The sequence below is a fragment of the Echinops telfairi genome, unplaced genomic scaffold, assembly GCF_000313985.2.
Source record: "Echinops telfairi isolate 266 unplaced genomic scaffold, ASM31398v2 ScPeMD7_7475;HRSCAF=8513, whole genome shotgun sequence".
In the NCBI taxonomy this organism is placed as follows: domain Eukaryota; kingdom Metazoa; phylum Chordata; class Mammalia; order Afrosoricida; family Tenrecidae; genus Echinops; species Echinops telfairi.
The window spans coordinates 29,554,412-29,574,498 of record NW_022111379.1 but is presented as its reverse complement, the minus strand read 5'-3'; the positions used below and the strand labels follow the sequence as shown (position 1 = coordinate 29,574,498).

The 20,087-nt window shown below is 41.6% G+C and overlaps 1 protein-coding gene and 1 pseudogene across 1 annotated transcript in view; both read left to right on the top strand.

Moving 5' to 3' along the window:
• The window catches only part of CYFIP1 (cytoplasmic FMR1 interacting protein 1), a 90,695-nt gene that overhangs the window by 8,769 nt on the left and 61,839 nt on the right, over nt 1-20,087 (top strand). The window contains exons 7-9 of the mRNA XM_030889070.2: nt 663-767; nt 3,870-3,961; nt 6,810-6,927. Of these exons, the coding sequence (XP_030744930.1) occupies nt 663-767; nt 3,870-3,961; nt 6,810-6,927 (315 nt within the window). The remainder of the gene's footprint in view (nt 1-662; nt 768-3,869; nt 3,962-6,809; nt 6,928-20,087) is intronic.
• Nucleotides 14,599-17,313, top strand: LOC101657796 (annotated as a pseudogene).

The window sequence follows — 20,087 nt, the reverse complement described above, 5'->3', positions numbered from 1 at the left end:
GAGTATTCCAAGTACCAGACAAGCAGCCTAAATACAAATATTTGTGAACCTGTTTTTGAGAACTTTTGGGGGATAAGGAATTGTGAATTAGAGCAAAGCCTGTCATTCAACTCAAGAAGCTTCATCCCTAATTTTAACCTCAGTTAAGATCACTGTTGAATCCTGTTGCTTATTTAGTGTGCTAGTTAAGCTGTACACTTGTCTGCTCTTCTTAATTGCACTCTACGGACAGTGTCTTTTATCTCAGCCCCTGGCTTGTTTGTGTGAACTTCATGTTAAAGGAGTAGGTGGTAGGTTTAAGGACTCCTAACAGTATTTGGAAGCTGAAAATGCTCGTTGTTCCAAGAGTTAGCCCTGATGTGGGTGCCTGAGGGAGGAGTCGAAATCGCCACAGAAGGGACACAAATATGAGAACAGCTTCATAGACGGGATCATTCAATTTCCTAGGACCTTTTCAAAGCACTTTTTGAAAAAAGAACGAGCTGTCATTTTAAGAGGAACGATTATACCAGTACAAAGTAAGGTGGCTTTAAAAAGCCTGTGTGAAAATGGAATTAAGGCTATGGAATTTTCCCACATACTTTTTAGGCTCTATGTGGAAGTGCTTATGGGTAGTTAAGTTTGCATGTCTATGTTTTTTTGTAACATCTGTGGATTTTTAGGTCATGGGCTTTGGTCTGTACTTGATGGATGGAAGTGTCAGTAACATCTATAAATTGGACGCCAAAAAGAGAATCAATTTACCTAAAATCGACAAATACTTTAAGGTGGGTAAACATCTTTTAAAATTAACTCGATAACATTTTGTATTGAAGCATAGCATCCTCACAGAGAAGGGACACATTCTTCAAATTTTTGTAAATAAGTACTCTGTGTGGTTGTGACCCACATCAGGAAATAACGGTGGTTGGGGGTGGGGGGAGGCCACTGCTCCCAGCCTTGTAGAGCCCGCCCCCAACCTCGCCCCCCCAGATGCTGTCTTTTACCTAACATTAATTTCTTCTGGGTTTGCACTTTATATATAAATGGAATCTTCATTTTTTGTACTCCTTTGTGCCTGACTGCTGTGGCAATACTTGAGTTTTCATTGCCGTATAGGATTCCATTTTATAATTATACTACAATTGGTTTACTCATTTTACTCTTGATAGACTTGAGTTGTTTCTGGTTTGGGGCTAGCACAGATACTCTGAAAATCCTCATCTGTAAGTAAAGCACATCTGTTTACTTTTGGGGGGATAAATCCTAAGAATGAAAATTTGGTGTACAGGACATAATATAATATCTGTGTTAGAAAATACAGACTAACAATTTTCCATGTGGTGGTACTGATTTGCATTCCCAACAGCAATGAGTGAGAGTTACTATTGGGTCCTGTTTTCCCAAAACGTGACGCTGTCTTTTTAAAAATTTATTATTTCCTTGTACCACTCTGAAAGGTATGTACAAGTCATTGTGATTTTTATTTTCTACTGTTTCACTCAGCCCTAGTGGCATCGTGGTTTACAGGTTGGGCTACTACCCCCGAGGTCAGCAGCTCGAACCCACCAGTTGCTCTGTGGGAGGACGATGAAGCTTTCGGCTTCCTTAAAGATTTGCAGTCTCAGAAACCCAGAGGCCGTTAGTTGTACTCTGGCCTCCAGGGTCACTGTGAGTTGGAATCAACTCAACACAGTGAGTTCATTTCACTGTGGTTTCAGTGTGTGTTTCTCAGATGCTTTTCATGCCATTAGCCATTCATGTGTGTTCTCTTTTATGAGGTTCCCCCCCCCCCAATTGATTTATATATTCGGGGTGCATGTCCTTGGTTGAATACATGTATTCCAAAACCCAGGTAAAAATTACCATTTACGTGATAACTTCAGTAGCTGGCCCTCACATTGTCCAGCATCTCATAAGTGAATATATTGTCCTCAGCAAGCTTTCCGCTTGATGGCTGTCAAAACATTGCATGAAGATCAGCTCACTCCGAGAGCTGAACTTTTCATTAGTCTTCATTTTAAGCAAGATTGATGCTAATAAGCTGATTTTATGGAATGGCTGATAACCAGGTAGTCTTAGACTTCCCAGTATAGCCCAGTAGATCAAGGACCAGTTACAAGAGTGAGCGGGTCAGTTAAATTCAAAGCAGAGAAACCAGCTCAGAAGGTTTTGGCAACCTTTTTGTGATTCCAAAGAGGTATTCTAGATAGATTTCGTCAGCATATGATTATGGGTGCTTATGAGAAAGAAATTTTAAGAAAATTGAAAACTACATTGGTGAGGAAAAGGCCAGGAAATTTGTGCTGAGAAATGTTGTCCTGTCACGACTCATGCACATCCTCCTTTTTCCAGGGTAGCAATGATGTCCTACAGTAATTGCATTGGGAAACCGCAGTGCATCTGCCCAGTAGCCCTGATCTTGCCCCTTCACACTTCTTTTGTTCCCCAAAGTAAAAATAACATTGAAAAGGAACACAACTTGAGTTTCTTTTTTTGGGTGCCCAAACTGCCATTTTGACATGGGATGAATTAAAGAGTGCAGAAGTCTTTGGAGATTGATAAAAGAGATGGAAACACTGCCTTCGGAAGTATGTAGACCTAGACGGAGTAATTTGTTGAGAAATAATAGCTTCAAGTTGATATTTTTGTTTAATGAAGGTTTCTTGATTTTATAACAGTACTTTTGGATATCTCCATCCCTTAGGATCTTTAAAATTTCCTTTAAGAGTTTTGTATTTTTGTTCAGAAGTCTTACACGTCTTTTTGTTAGATTTATTCATAAACTCTACATATAGATGATGCAGTTATAGATTTATCTTTTCAGTTTTTTCTTCTCTAGATTTTTGTCGTTTGTTTATTGAGGCACCATGATTTCTTAGGAACTTGGATATAGCAACAATATGGGTTGGCTTTTAACATTTAATGGTTGTTTTATATTTTGCTTCCCCCAAAAATCATATTTTGCTTTTCTCATGAATGCAGATTTGTTTTGACTGATTTGGGGGAGTAAATGATCTTTAAAGGTGTTAGGGATTTAAATGTGTGCCCCCTAAAATACATGTCAGCTTGACTGGGACATGATTGACAATGGCATGGCAATTATGTGATGATGCAATTTGGCCCTAAGAAACAGTGATTTTCTTATTGTGTAAAGGGGCTGTGAGCCCGGCAAAGCAGCGGGGACTCGATGGAGGGGGTGAGGACTGAGAAAAGACAGACACAGAAAAGCTGGGCTCAGGAGGACTGCAATTCAAGACTGCAGCCCCGAGTTTATTTTCCAGCAAGCTTTTAGACACTGTTAAGCAGGAATGTACTATTGCTCAAAATAGCGCCCCCAGCCTTGTTCTTGTTTGTCCGGGAAATATTTTTCCCAAGGCTAAGCACCTGATGTTTTCAATAACATTAAAGCACAAAAGTCAATCTGATCACGAGAGAGACAATCTGACCGTGAGAGAGACAATCTGACCGTGAGAGAGCTGTGTCTGCACGTCCACATTTGAACGAACAGACCTCTGCTTTCAGAGCAGCTCCCAACAGAGGACAGTCGTATCTTTGCAACATCTGTCCTTGGGTGGTCTTCACATGGAATTTTTTTCCTACATCTCTGCCTGCTAGCTTACATTTGATCTCTCTTATCATTGAAAATTGACTCACAACATACCGTGTACTAACCCTATCTCATTAATCTTATGAAGACAACCCGTTCCAAATGGGATTATAATCATGGGCATCAAAGTTAGGATTTACAACACATAGTTTTGGGGAACACACCTCAATCCATAACAAAAGGTAGCATTCAATTCAAAGTAATTGTCAACATTATTGTTATGTATTTGATGACTAAGCATACATAATGACTTCTTTTTTATTTTGTTCTTCGAATACAGCAGCTTCAAGTGGTTCCACTCTTTGGGGACATGCAGATAGAACTGGCAAGATACATAAAGACCAGTGCACACTATGAAGAAAATAAATCTCGGTAGGTGTGTTAGTTTGGATACTTTAGAGAAACAAATCCACAGAAACTCATGTATAAGAGAGAGTTTTATATAAAGGTTAAGTGCACATCAAGAAAACATCCCAACCCCATGCTGCCCAAGCCCACAAGTCCATCATTAACCCATATACCCGACACCAATCCACAAAGTCCTCCTCCATCTCACAAAACACACACAATGACACTGACTGCAGGAGGAAAGCCGAGTCAGTGAACGTGTAAGCATCTCAGTGCTGGCAGTGGTCTCCACACGGCACTCAGGGCTGTAGCAGGGTAGGTCCATGTGGCTTCTCAGGGATGTCTTGCAGGAAGTCAGCCTTGCCAGCTGAAGCAGGGAACTGGCTAAGGCAGCTGCACCCTGGTCCAACCATCAGAAAGCAAGAGACCTGAGAACTCAAAAGGCGAAGCTCACCGAGCCGTTTATCTCTCCCCACTTCAATCCCACATGTGATTTTCGGCCAGGTTGGCACAATTAAATACCTTACTAGGGCTAAAACTTTTGAAGTGTCTTTATTGTATGGTTGATTGTACTCTATTGATCTAGAGATGTAATCATTGAGATTCTCAACTGTCTGGAACTGTACTGTCTAACTGCACAATTCATTATCTGTTGGTATTAAATTTATTTTAAAATGGAAAAACTTAATTGATTTCTTCATCACTGACAAATTTCATATGCTCGGTTGTTCTTGATTTCTATATTGCACAGTAGAGATACTAGAACAATTCCATCATCTCAGAGAGTTCTATTGGACAGTGATACTGGGTTCTATAGGCTGTAAATCTTGATGGGAGCAGATAGCTTCCCCTTTCTCCCTTAGAGCAGGTATATCAAAAGCAAACTCCTTGCTAGAAAGTCAGTTCCCACTGTTAGCAACCCTATAGGACAGAATAGAACTGCTTCTCTGGGTTTCTGAGACTGTAAATGTTTATGGGAGTATAAAGCTTCATCTTTCTCCTGTGAGGTTGGTGGTTTTGAACTACTGACCTGCAGTTAGCAGTCCAATACGTAACCCACTACGCCACCCTCAAAAGTAGTGCCCTGCTAAATGCTTAACCACCAGCTTTGGCCAAGAGACACACACACACATATAATATGCATGTACATTGTAGAGTTTGCAAGACTCTTCCTAGCGCAGGTCTGCTTTTATGAGGTATTTTGATCTGAGAATGGTCTTTATATTTAAAGAATTCATTTGTTTAAAAAAAGAAAAAAGAAAAGATGTAACAGATAAGGCAGAGACAGGTGGCCCACAAATCCTAAAATATTCACTCTAGCCCTTTACTGTAAAAATTGGCTGACCTTAGCCATAAAGGATCGATAGCACAAAATTAAATGATAACTACATAATACTTTATCGTAAATTCTTCATTGCTAATTGAATTTCATATTCTTTTGTTGACTTTTGTCAAATGTTTCTTTCCATAGCCCATTCAATCACCATAAAATTCTTGTTTTCCCCTCTGCACGGACACATTTCAAGGGCGACATTGCTTCCAGCTGCCATATTGGGCAGCACAGACAGAAAAAAGTTCAGTGCTCCCGGAGAGCTCCTCTCTTGGTAGTTCAGGTTGAGAATATAGAAGCACAAGCGAACAGAAGGGTAAAAGAATTCTGATTTTGATAAATGATGTTGCATCCCAATCTGTTTACTCGGGCATTGATAAGCCTTTTTTCTCTAGAGGCCAACGGGTAGGAAATATTTCAGACTTTGTGGACCACCTATAGTCTCTATTGCATATTCTTCTTTTTCAAGTCACCCTTTAAAACTGTCAGAGCAATGTTGTGTGACTGTTGCTGGGGACAGCTGAGTGAGTTCTGACCCACATTGCCCCAGGTGACAGAGTAGAACTGCCCCGAGGGGTTTCTTGGCTACCATTGTTATAGGAGCAGGCTGCTGGTCTCTTCCCTGCGGCCCCTGAGTGGGACCATGCTTAACTCCTGGGCCACCAGAGCTTCTCTAGAACTGCATGAAAACTGGTCACGTGTGGCATGGGCTATGGTTGACCAATGTCTGTACTAAACTTATTGCCAATAAATCTACCATTAGATGTGATATGTGATCTCTGTTAGACTATTTCTTTCCTTCCGGTAAATTATTTTCTTGAAATCCAACCCTTTTTCACCTTCAACACTAAATCAGATTCCAATTCATACCACATACTGATTGTCCGATGTAAATATTCCCACATGACTGATTTCAAGCTGCCAGCATGACATGACTAAACCCACTGCTAATGAATCGATTCCAGTGCGTAGGGTTTCTGAGCAGCATACAATTACATAGTATTTCCACCATAACAAATATCATATGCCTAAATAACCTCATACTTACAGAGAACAGTAAAATAATTAGGAGTGATGACTGTTGAGTACTTATTTCCTTTCTCTGTCAAGGAATTTATTTAATTACTGTATATACTCGTGTATAAGCCGAGTTTTTCAGCACATTTTTAATGCAGTTTTTGTGGTTAAATTAGGTGCCTCAGCAGATATTGGGGCCAGCTTCTACTCACGTATATATGGTAAAAGTCTGTTGTATTTAGCACAGAGACACACACAAGATTCTACACTGGGTACACAAAGACTGCATGCGCATCAGGCTCACACAGACTGCACACTAGGCAAACCTGGGGCACTCATGAGCCACACATGGACTATACATGAACTGCTCACAGGGTGCACACAGGCTTCACCTGGGACCACACAGGACTGGTGAGCAGTAGGCACAACCCTGTACTTTTCCGTCGTGCCCCCCTTCAGCTGTTATGATTTGTAACTATCATGCTGGGACAGGCTTGACATAATGCCATTTTTCTTCCAACCCAGTTGGACGTGCACGTCTTCAAGCAGCAGCCCTCAGTACAACATCTGTGAGCAAATGATCCAGATCCGAGAGGACCACATGCGCTTTATCTCAGAGCTGGCGCGCTACAGCAATAGTGAGGTGAGCCCCGCTCGTACGTATGGGAGGAGCCTGAGCTGTGTGTGTAAGCCAGCCTGCTGCTCTGCTGCACAGCCTCCTGAGTCCTGGCACTGCCCCTCTGTTGTCTCTCATGGTTTCCCGTCCCAGTCTCTGCCGGGTCAGACACAGAGATCTTGAACATACTCCGCTACTGGCTCTTCTTCCTTGACGGACCTGGGATTTCTCTCTCAGCTTCTGGGATAGAGGAGTGGCTTTGATGGGGCTGTGGGGTTTGTCTTTCAGCAGACCCTGTTCCCTAGGACACAAAGGATGGTGATTTGGTTTACGCCCTCTCGTAAGACGGAGTCCAGAGTCCATGCCACTTTGATCTTGTCCGTTAGTAGAGCTGAGAAGTCCCTCCACATTTTGGAGGAGTGGATGGTGGTAGCACCTAGTCCAAAAGAACCTGGGTCTTAGTGGGGCATATGGAAACCTGGTCTTTACAGGTGGTTGGTTCTTGGTACCTGAGGGCTCTCAAGCTGACTAATTAATATTTGTGGTGAATAACTCTTTGTGCTGTTGGCCCCACCCATTGCAAAACATTGAGCACATCCACCTGCTAAACCCCATTAGGCCTCCTTTCTTTGGGATAGACACAAATACGGATCTCTTGTAGTCAGTTGGTCACGTGGCTGACCTCCAGATTTCTAGGTGTGTGTACAGGTTCCACATGAGCACAATTATTTGGCACTTTCAGTCTTCTCAAGGTTATCCATAATTTGTTATGACCCACACAGGCAAATAAATGCCTTTGCATACTTCTAAACACAAGCAAACATCTTTCTAGTATATGTTGCTTTCAGCCAAGCTCCATCTGACATTAGTAGTGATATCTCTCTTTCCACATCCTCTTCTGAGTCAGTGTTAAACTTCTGGTAGCTCCTTGTCATTTTACTGCTGTAGCAGTTGTTGAATAACCCTCAGCTAAATTTTACTTATAGGTGATATAAAAGATATCGTTTGATAATTTTCTAATTTTCTTGGGACACCTTTCTTGGGAATGGGCACATTCCAGTCAGTTGGCCAGATAGCTGTCTTACGAATGCCTTATCTCACTCTGACTTACTGCCATTGAGTCAATGCTGACTGATAGTGACTGTAACTGGTTACAGTAGAAAGCTCAGTCTTTCTCCCAAGGAGCTGCTGGTAGTTTAGAACTGCCGACCATGTGGATCACAGCCGAGTGTGTATCCCAGTGTGTAGCCCCTAAATGCCTCCTATTCATGTGAGTTATACAATGAGTAAGGAAAATCAAGGAATTGAAGCATATGAATTATGGTGTTGTTAAGGAATATTGACAGTACCAGGGTGTACCCAAAGAACAAGCAAATCTGTCTTGGAAGAAGTACATTCAGAGTGCTCCTTAGACCTGAGGATGGTGAGATTTCTTTTTATGTTCTTTGAAGATTCTCTCAGGAGATCTGGAAGGGGACATCAAGCCTGGTAAATTAGCGCAGGGAAAAAGAGGAAGACCCTCCATGAGGAGATGAACTGACCGGGGCTGCATCATTGGGCTGAAATAGCCGTTGCGACAATGGTGAAGGACTGGGTGGTGTTTCATCCTCCTGAACATAAGGTTGCTATGAGTTTGAACTGACTTGATGGCACCTAACAACAAACACGACACTACACACGAGCCAGCGTGGAAGTAAAGTGTCCTATTCCAAATGACCAACAGCACAGGTTTCCTGACTCCTTGCACACCTATCGGGGCCAACCCCCATGGAACTTCCAAATGCAACTACAAACCTCTGAAAGAATATGTAGAGATGCTTTTATATGCCTCCTGATCATTTGATAGAATATTTTCCATAGATGCAAGAAAGATGGACTTTTCTACTGGAAAGAATGATAGTTTCAGAAACCCACAGGGGCAGTTCTACCCTGTCCTGTGAGATTGATGTGAGTCGGCATGGACTCCATGTCAGTGACTTGGGGTTTGTTAGTTCCATATGCATATAGATTTTCTCCTTGTGGTTTCTGTTGTAGTACCGTAGTAAATGAAGATGAGTATGAATAGAAGAAAAAAAAATCTGCCTCGGAATACTTTGCTCCGTTTATATTTCTTAATAGCTCTGTAATTGTTATTAGGTGCTGCCAAGTTGATTCTGACTCATAGTGATCCTTGTGTATTCCTTTTATCATCTTTTGATACTAAATTCAATATTTTGCTAATGGAATCTTTCAATATTGTAACTTCAAGGTTGTATTTTTCGTAAATTGAGATCTTGAGATCTTGAGATCTGCTGAATGTGTACTTCTTTGTTAGTTTTCTAACTCCAGGCCTCTGCACATTTCATTACAATACCTTATTTTCTCCAGTTGCCCTATGGAATTGTTCGTTCAGCTCTTCTCCATCATTTCTTCCATTCGCTTCACCTGCTCTCTGTTCAAGAGCAAGTTTCAGAGTCTCTTTTGAATCTACTTTGTTGTTTTTTCCCATCATTTTAATGATCCGTCCTTCTGCATTCACGTCATCCCACAACTCATCAGGTCTTTCTCTGGGCACCAGCGCTCAGTTCCAGAGTGCTTTAAACTCAGGTTGGCTATACTCAAGGCCATATTTTGGCTCTTGAAGACTTATTTTCATCTCCTTCAACTCCAACCTGAACATGCACATGAGCAGTTGATGGTCTGTTCCACAGTCAGCCAAAGCCTTATTTTTTTTTTTTAATTTTAATTTATTTTATTGGGAGTTCTTACAGCTCTTATCACAATCTATACATATATCCATTTTGTCAAACACATCTTTACATATGTTGTCATAATCTTTTTTTTTTCTTTTTTAACATTTTATTAGGGGCTCATACAACTGTTATCCCAATCCATACACACATCAATTGTGTAAAGCGCATTTGTACATCGTTTCTCAAAACATTTTCTCTCCATTTAAACCCCCGACATTAGGTCCTCATTTTTCCCCTCCCTCCCTGCTCCCCCCTCCCGCATGAGCCCTTGATAGTTTATAAATGGGTATTTTGTCATATCTTGCCCAGTCCGACGTCTCCCTTCATCCACTTTTCGGTTGTCTGTCCCCCAGGGAGGAGGTCACACACAGTTCCATGTAATCGGTTCCCTCTTTCCTACCCATTCTCCCTTTACCCTCCCTGTTTTGCCACTCACACCACTGGTCCTATAGGCCTCATCCGTCCTGGATTCCCTGTATTTTCAGTTCCTATCTGTACCAGTGTACCTCCTCTGGTCTAGCCAGTCTTGCAAGATCGAATTCGAGTCATGGTAGTGGGAGCGGGAGGAAACCTTTAGGAACTAGAGGAAGATTGTATTTCTCATCGTTGTTACATCGCACCCTGACTGGCTATCTCCTCCCCGAGACCCCTCTGCAAGGGGATCTCCAGTCAGCCAAAGCCTTATTTTGGCTGATGTTATTGACCTTCTCTGTCATCTCTTACCACAGATGTATTTAATTTGATTCTTGAGAATTCCATCTGTTTCACGGTCCACGGGGAGAGTTGCTATTTATGTTGTTGTAAAAGGGTGTTTGGAATGAAGAGGTTGTTGGGTTTGCAACATTCTATCATGTGCTCTCCAGCTTTGTTCTCTGACTGAGGCCGTGTTTCCCAACTACTGATCCTTTCTCTTTTTTCCAACTTGCACATTCCAGTCGCCAGTAATTATCAATGCATCTTGATTGCAGGCTTGATCAAATTCAGACCGAAAAAGTTGGTGGAATTCTTCAGTTTCTTAGTCACTGGTTTTAGTGTGAGGTGTGTAAATGTGAATAGTTCTATTAAGTTGATTTATGTGTACACGTATAGATCTTATCCTGTCACGTTGAACGTTGTACTTCAAGATAGATCTTAAAATGTTTGCCCATTTCAAGGACCAAAAATCCAAACAAACTCACTGTCATCGATTAGATTCTGAGTCATAGAAGCACTGCCCTGCGGCATCCTCGTAATTGTTAAGTTTGACCCTGTGGTTGCAGCCACTGTGGGTCTGTCACATCAGGTTCTTCCTATTTTTTGGTGCCCTCTATTTGACCAAGCGGATGTCCTTTTCCAGAGACGGACCTCCTGGAAGAGCTATTAGTTGGCATCAACTTATGGCAGTGTTTGGATTTTGTTTGTTTTTAATCTCACCCGATAACATGCCCAAAGTATGTGAGATGAAGTCTCTCCATCCTTGCTTCTCAAGGAGCATGCTGGCTGTACTTCTTCCAAGCCAGATCTATTTGTTCTTTTGGCAGTCCATGGCACTTTCTGTACTTTGCCAGTTCCATCACTCAAAGGCATTGATTCTTCCTCTGTGTTCCTTATTCAATATCTAACTTTCATTTGTATGTGAAGCAATTGAAAATATTATGGCTTGGGTCAGGCATACCTTAGTCCTCAAAGTAACATCCTGACTCTTCAGTACTTTCAAGAGATCATGTGTAGAAGATTTACCCAATGTAATTTGATATTGGACCTCTTGATTGTTGTTTCCGTGAGCATAGATGAATACAAGCAAGACAAAATCCTTGACATAGAAAATACCAAAGATTCAGCAAGAGTATTATTGGAATTAGTTGAAAGAATCAGCAAAGTGGCTGATTATATCAGCATTAAAAAAATCAGATTGCTTTATGCTAATAAGGAGAGTTTTGAAAAGAAAATGAGGAAACAATCATTTACAATAACCACCTGAGAAAATGGCATGGGGATCATACCTGCCCTCCTCTGGCTTCCTAGGGTGAAGGAGAATCTGACCCCACAGCATCCCAAGGCTGATTGCCACAAGGCAGAGATTAGGCCTGCTGCCGCCCTGACCTTCTTTCTCTCGATTCTGACACCAGTGATTTCTCTCATGGCACTCTACTTCTCTGCTGAGTTCCATCATCTGATGCACTGGCCAGACAGAACTCTTAGACAAGACTTATAATTAAGAGAGTTTATTTAGGAAGTCAACAGGTCAGGATAAAAAAATTAAGGATACAGTCTTCTGTCCACAGGAGGACCTCTTAGCTAGTATCTGTGTGTTTCCCTCGTCCTCGGCCTCCGCCTTGACCTGTCACCCAGCAAGCCCCGCTGCACTCTGCCTAACTGATTTGTGTTGGTGCTTAGGTTGCCTCTGCCACTTCAGACAGGGATCTCCTAAGTACTCTGCTGGTGACTTGTCTTTCTTGGTGATCATGTGCATCTCTGTTTCTGCTTCTGAGAGATAGCTCTCTTATACCCAGGGGAATGGCAAAATTTATCAATCCCTGAGTTAGAGTCCTCTGCACTTTTATTTGTATGGTCCCACCTAATCTTTTATTGGGAGTTCATGAGAAATGGATAGAAGAGCCATAAATGATTAAATTCATTTACCACACCACCCAAAAGATTAAATACTTACAAATAAGTATGATGCAACCAGAGATACAAAAGACTTATACAAAGAAAACTATAAAACACTACTATAGAAAACCCTAAAAAAAGTCCTTCATAAATGGAAGAATATACCACACTCATGATTATGAAGACTTGGAACAACAGATATCATATAATCCCAGTCAAGATTCCAACACCATTCTTAAAGAAGTGGAAAAACGAATCATCAACTTTATTTGGAAAGGAAGATACCTAGATAAGCAAAGTGCCCTAGAGAAGAACAAAATAGGAAGCCTGCGGCCATCCAATCTCAAGACCGATACACACTGGGATAGTCAAGACAGCCTAGTGTTTGCACAGTAATGGGTGCCCAGACCAATGGGATAGAATGGAAAATCCAGAAGTAAATAAATTTGGACAAGGGCCTAATTTCTAGTATTCACTGAAAACTTTGACAACCAAAGCACATTAAATCAGGGGAGAGGCTCTTTAACAAGTAGTGCTGGCAAACCGGATATCCATTTGCAGAAGAATGAAACAACCCAATCCCATACCACTACAATACCAAACTAAGTGGATCAAAGACCTAAATGTAAAACTTAAAGCTATCAAGAACACTGATGAAAAAATAGGGGCAAGTTTAGGGGCCCTAATACAGAAATAAAACATCAAGCATGATGAAAACATGTAAATGTCAGAAGACAAAATAAATGACTGAGACCTAAAAATTAGACAAAACTTATGCATCCAAAATTTTCATCAAAAAATACAATGGAAACCCAAAGACCAGGGAATTTATCCTTGCCAGTGACATATTGGAGAAGAGGCTAATCTCGAAAATCTATTGAGAACTTCAAGAACTCAAGGCAAACACAGCTAAAATGAGCAGAGAACCTGAGCAGACACGTCATGGAAGAAAGCATTCAAGTAGTGAGAAAACATGAAGAAATGTTCTGGATCCTTATCTGTTAGAGAAATGTAAGTCAAAACAGCAGTTATGAGATGCCATGCTACCCTACAGGAATGCACAGGTAAAGAGACACAGAAAAGGATGGATGCAAGCAAAGGGGTGGACAACATGGAACCCTCCCACCGGATGCTGGGGCTGCCAATGGCCCCACCACCGCAGAAAATTGTGTGTCGCTTCTTCAAAATGTAGGAAATTGAAATACCATATGGTCCAGCAATTCCTCTATTGGGTATTTACCCTGGAGACATAAGAGCTGCAGCACAGATAGATATATGTTCACTGTAGCACTATTTATAATAGCAAAAAGGTGGAAATAACCTTCAATTTCCATCTGTGGAAAATGGATAAACTGGCGTGTGTATACAATGGAAAACTATGCAACATTAAAGAAAAACAATAAATCTTCAAAATACCTCATAACATAGAATGAATCTAGAAAACAGGATGCTGAGAGAAATTAATCACAAAAGGATAAATATTGTAAAAAGATAAGAAAATAGTTTCACACCTAAACATTCTTTGATAGTTAATAAGGGTCGGAAGTCACTGGCTAGAAGCTAGATACTTATTATTTTGGTTGAAGGGAAAATCAATATATAATAGGGAGATTGGCGACAAAATTGATGGGATCAAAGGAAGACACTGGAAGGAGTGCAAGTGTTAAAAGGAGCATATTTTTTATGTATGCGATCTCACCCCTGATCTCTGATGACTTGCAGATTGGTAAGTACACAGACTAAACTGGTGCGGCAGGGAAAGTAGGAGTATGCCCACAATTATATATAGGTTTGACAGATGACATTTCTACATCAGTATTTACCTTTCCTGCAAATATGTCCATGACCGTGGTGAAGCATACAAGGGGGAAGTGATGAAAATGTCGTAGACATAGCCAGATGCCCTCCGGGAGCGAGCTGTTGGGCCTGGGGCCTTAGGTCCATCATCTCCGGTGACTGCAAGGTCACTTGGCATAACTTTGTTCACAAAGATCGTGTTCTACATCCTACAACCAACTCTCAACTTTATATGGAATGGCAAAAGAGCACGCAGTCAGCAATAGGAAGAGGAGGAGATGGGATGTTTGGGTAATTACCTCTGTGAACACTGTCTTTTTTGCCATAAGACCAGAATTGGATGGTGCCTGATTACCGTTCCTGAACATTTTGATTGAAGGAGTGATAGAAGAATACTGACCAAAAGGGGAAAATGCAGAGCAAAATTTCAAATTTCTCCTAGACTCCAAATTTTCTAGGTCCATGGAGGCTAAGTGAATCCCTGAAACTTTTGTAACTTTTGAGATAATTTGTAAACCATAAATTTCAAGCCAAGACTATCTCCCACAGTCTTCTTCCTGTCAGACAGTAATTTAGCATGATTAGTAAGGACTATCTGGGCACAGCCCCGGCCAGCCAGCTGCCCGTCCCCTTTCCTTTCACACTGTCGCTGCCTGTAGGCGCTTGTGGCCACCTTGCCCTGAAGGAAGCAGTGGCAGCAGCGATTACTGCCTGGGAAACTCCTCCGGGGGCACTTTATGGAGCGGAGGCACCCGTGAGGAGGCAGAGGGCCAGAGGAAGGAAGGGCAAAAGAAGGGAGTCAAGGCATCATTATGACTCAGATGAGAAATCCGAAACAAGAGAAAGCGGTGTGACCGATGATCTAGATGCTCCAAGGGCCAAATCCACGAAAATGCAAGAGAAGCTAAGTGGAGACACTGAAGAGGGTTTTAATAAACTTTCAGATGAATTCTCTAATTCTCAAAAGGCAACAAGAAAAGATCTGCCTAAAGGCAATATTGATGAATGTGAAGGAAAAAAAACCCAAAGTGAGTGTTATCCTTAAACCGTTCCCCCCATAAAGCATCAGAAACTAGATGAGACCCTAACACATGAACAGAAAGAAGGAGCCTTCTCTAATTTCTCTATTTCTGAAGAGATTGTTAAGCTTGTGAAAGGTCGAGGTGGGTAACATATCTGTTTCCCACTCAAGTTAAAACCCTATGATCCTGTATTTGAAGGAAAAGATTTAGTTGCTCAGGCACAAAAAGAAATAGGAACAACATTCTCCTTCGCCATCCCCTGGGTTGAAAGACTCCAAAGAAATCCAGAGACAATTAAAAAAAGCCACCCACCAGAAGTACTTGTTTGGGCTCTGACATGGGAACCAACAAACCAAGTAGCCAGCGACTTTAAAAATAAAACTAGGAAACTCAGCGTGGCATGTTTTTATGGTGGAACATCATATCAAAGCCAAATTAATTAGATTCCAAATGGTATTGCTATCTTGGTAGGGACCCCTGGTCGCATCAAAGACCAACTGCAGAACGGCCAATTGGATCTTTCAAAACTGCCAACTTGTTGTCTTTGCTGAAGTGAATCCAATATTAGATTAGATTTAGGTTTTGTTGAATACGTTGAAGATATTATCCATGGATCTTACAAAAAAGAAGACAATCCTCAGACTTCAACTTGCCCACAATGAGTATACAAAGTTGCAAAGAAATGTATACACGAAATCCAGATATGACAAGGTTGACTGTTGTGTTAGGCTGGGTTGGCTAGAGAAACAAACTCAGAGACGCTCATCTATATCTAAGAAAGAGCTTTATATCAAAGAGTAATTGTGTATTAAGAAAGCAACCCAGCCCTGTCCAAATCAAGCCCATAAGTCTGATATTAGCCTTAAGTCCAATACTCGTCCAAAAATCCTTCTTTAGACTCACACAGTCACAATCAATGATGCAAAAATGCAGGAAGATCACAAAGTCTTGCGGATCCACTGGCAGTGGACTCATCTCAGCGCTGGCAGGTCTCAGCCATGTGGCTTGCCAATAGGAAGGTGATGCAGAGAGAGAGGGAGTCTTTCAGGCCTCAGAAAGTTTCCATGTGGCTTGTCAACAAGAAGCTGAAGACAGACAGAGAGGGGGGAAGTTCTCACGAGGACGTGAGAATGCCGTGCCCACCAGGAGACATCATCTGTCTGTGACCTGATTGAGAGGTTAGACGCCACCCCATTACACTTAATACCCCCACGGTGACATGAGACTATGGAACTACCACAACCATGTTGGAAACATGACTTAAAAGGCTGCAACTACTGTGGCGCATTTGGCCATCCAGTGCCATTGGTCTCAGAGGCCAGCGGTTGTTGGAGACGTCCTTCAGGTCTGTGGTGGGTCTGCAGGGAGGGCTATTGTGTACTGTGAAACCAAGAAGAATAACCGAGACGACCATGAATCCACACACAAAACAGAATGCCCAGTGGTTCCATGGCAACATTGCACAGTCACAAAGAGAAATGACACTAAATGGCTTCACAGAAGTAGTTTCAAAGTGTTGGTGACAACCAATTTCGCTGCCTATGGTCTGGCTATTCCTGAGGTTAACCTGGTAATTCAGAGTTCTGCTACACAGGATGTTGAGTCCTACATCCCTCACTTTGGACACACACAGCTGACCAGCCAGGGTTTTTATCCACCAAGAGAAAGAGGTCAACGAAGATATGTAGAACAAAAAGCAGGAATTACTTTTAAACGTGTAGATGTTCGTTTTACATTGGATCTAGTTTGGTCTAAAAGCATCAATGCCTTTAGGTCTCTAGTGTCTGTTTCTTATGCTGCTGTTGCTGTTTTCCGGCTGTCAGCTCGGAGACTGGTAGAAAAAAAAGGGGCCTGGGAGGCTTTGCTGCAGTATTAGCCCACATCTCAGGGGCTTGAGTTTGAACCACGATTTTTAATCACCTCTACTAAGGGGTTTGTCACCATGACTTTGGAAAGACTAAAAGAAATACAGGATGTCAACTGTGCCTGGAAAGAAATTAATAGAGAGCTGAGTAGTAACGCTGTGTCCCAAATTACCAGAACATGCCTCCTAATAGGAAATAGGGGTGTTTGCTTTGACGATCCAACAACTGAATGAGAAAGATTATAGGCAGGATGCATGATTCAGCCTGGATGCTCTCAGTGCCAAGTTACTTGAAGTTGAAGAATACTAGGATGGAAATACATCTTCTAATTCCAGGCAACGAGTGGCTGGTCAGGTGATGATTGATCTGGTGGATGGTCAAATGAGTCGACAGAGAAGTCAGTAGGGAAGTTGAAAAAATAATGGAAGACAGTGTAGAAATATAAAGCTATCATGAAGCAAGGGCCACAAGCAGAGTTTTGACTGACCATTTGATAGTTAATTTACCAGTGTGAGCTTTCCTATTTCTGTCCAATCATGTACTTTACCTACCAAAATTTAGGTCATCACAGTTGAGGTATGTGTCTGCTATTTACAAATAAGTTGGCCATATTTTTTTAAGTACTTCACAAGAATGATTGTAAACAAATCTACTTATCCAGTTATACCTTTGAATTAAAAAAAACTCCTGTTATTGTCTCTTTTTTATAAAAAGAACATCGTTTGGCATATATGCAGTAAGTTCATGTTGAGGAGGAGGAACAATTCAGGGGAAAAAATGTGGGAATGGTTGCACAACTTGTTTTGTGTGAATGAGTGGTGTGTTGGGCCACATTGACTAGAGACACAAATTCAGAAACACTCATACATGTTATCAAACACTCATACATTATATCCAGCAGTAGTTATATGATGAGAAAACAGCCCAGCCTAGTCCAACTCAAGTCCATAAGTCCAATACTAGTCCACAAGTCTGTCTTCAGACCCACACAGCCACATACAATGATGCAGAATGCAGGAGGATCACAGGCCTGTGATTGCAAAGTCCCGTGGATCCACTGGCGGTGATCAGGGTGGGCCAACAAGAAGGTGGAAACAGAGAAGAGAAGGGGAGGTTCCCAGGACCCTCCTTATGAGAAGCCACGCCCACAAGGAGGCACCATCAGGCTGTGACCTGATTGACACCCCTACACTTTTATATAGCTTCAAGTTGACATGAAATTCTGTAATGACCATGAATGGGTATTTGTTTTTGTTTATAAGCTTATTGGGATGAAATTTTTCAAGCATACAAAGGATGTATCATCTCTCATCTTCATCACTACTCTCCTTTCATCCATACTTTCCCCATTTCACTGTATCTCTATGTCTTTTAAATTTAACCATAATACCATTATTATATTAAAAAAAAATCCTCCTTAATATAGACTATTTAGGTAATGTTCAGATTTCCAGTTGACTCATAAATTTGACTTGTCAAGTTTACTTGTATCAGTATCCAGGTGAGTTTTATGCATGCAATCGGTGAAGTGTATCTTTTAAGATGCCACCCCCCTGTGTTTCCCATACAATGATATTAAATCCAAAAGCTTGATCAGACTTGGCGTCTCTTCTCTTCTCTTAGCTCTCTGAATCCTCCTTGACAGTTCTGTGGACTGTTTCCTCTCGCTATTTAGGAGACTTGAAGTCCAGATTCAGGGTGCTAGTCCCAGGGAAAGACTTTCTCTCTCCTGGTTCTGGGGAATAGCCCTTGTCTTCTGAGCATCAGTCTTACCCTGGATCTAGGATGTGCCCTATATGAAGACCCAGGGTCCAAGGGATGCTCTCTGCTCCTGACTCTTCTATGGTAGTAGTAGGTCTCTTTGATTTCGGTTCTTTGTTTGATTTCTTTTTTACCTCAGAAGAGATTGACTCAAGATACAACCTAATACTACTATGATTGTATCCTGCTCTCATTAGCATCATAGAACTTAAGATTTATAACACATAGGATAGTTACATTACAGCACAAATTAAATAGAGGATAATTACTTAATACTGAGAAGGAGCCCTGGTGGTGTAGCGGCTATGGGTTGGGCTGTGGTCCGCATGGTCAGCAGTTCAAAACCACCAGCAGCTCTGCAGGAGAAAGACTGGGCTTTCTACTCCCATAAACAGTGACAGTCTTAGAAACCCACAGGAGATTGCTATGAGTCAACCTTGACTCAACGGCAGTGAGTTTGGCTTTGGTTTGGAGAATCATGACCTACCCAAGTTGACACACTTTGGCGTGGGGGCATAATTCATTCCAGAACAATGGCCTAAATTTAATAACTAGTAACATAAAATGGTAATATTCAAGATCTGTCATTTCTTATAATAGCTGTGCTTTGTCTTAAGGCTTAGTTCTTACGGATTCTTGATGCCTTTTCTTAGTTTTTAGTTTCTTAGCCTCATTTAAGGCAAAAAATCAAGTTTTTTTCAGTCTTGTTTTGAACCTAATTGAATTCTTATTATTTCTACTCAAATTCCATCAGAGGAGCTCTTCAACTTCACTATCAAATCTTTCTGACATGACTCTTATGATCTTTGATGTTTCATAATTTCGAGTAGGACATGTGTGGGGTTAAAGGGAAGAGGGAACCCCACAAAACATCACAGGTTCGGTAGGCGCAATTGTACAGAGATAATAAGTAGAGATTATAGTAAAGCCATAGAGAGCATGCGAGTTAAAAGATGGAGTCAAGTAATGGAGTCAGATGCAATTCATGGTAGCATTGCTCACCTCAGCCCCGCTTGATGGTCTTTGTGGAGGGGACTTAGCCGTCAGAGTAGAAGCAGCTGCCTCGTCCTCCTCAACAGCTGCCTCGTCCTCCTCAGCCACCCTCCCGAGAACCAGGGAGCCTCCTTATTTATTGCTAAGCACGCATAATATTACTTTAGGGGGATATATCACAGCATCATGTGTCACAGAGAGGGCGGTACAATTCATCCTTGAACAGGTTTGATCGTTCAGGTGTCTCATACAATAAAACAGACAATTACTATCCTGGGAAGCATACAAGCCCCCTGATAGCAGATAACAACCTACGTCATAGAGAGAGGTTGTAACATAGGCAATACAAACAATAGGAGGGGGATGATATAGGGGTGAACGCGCAATAGTAAGAGGAGGGAATAGGGGGGCATGTGTGGCAAGAT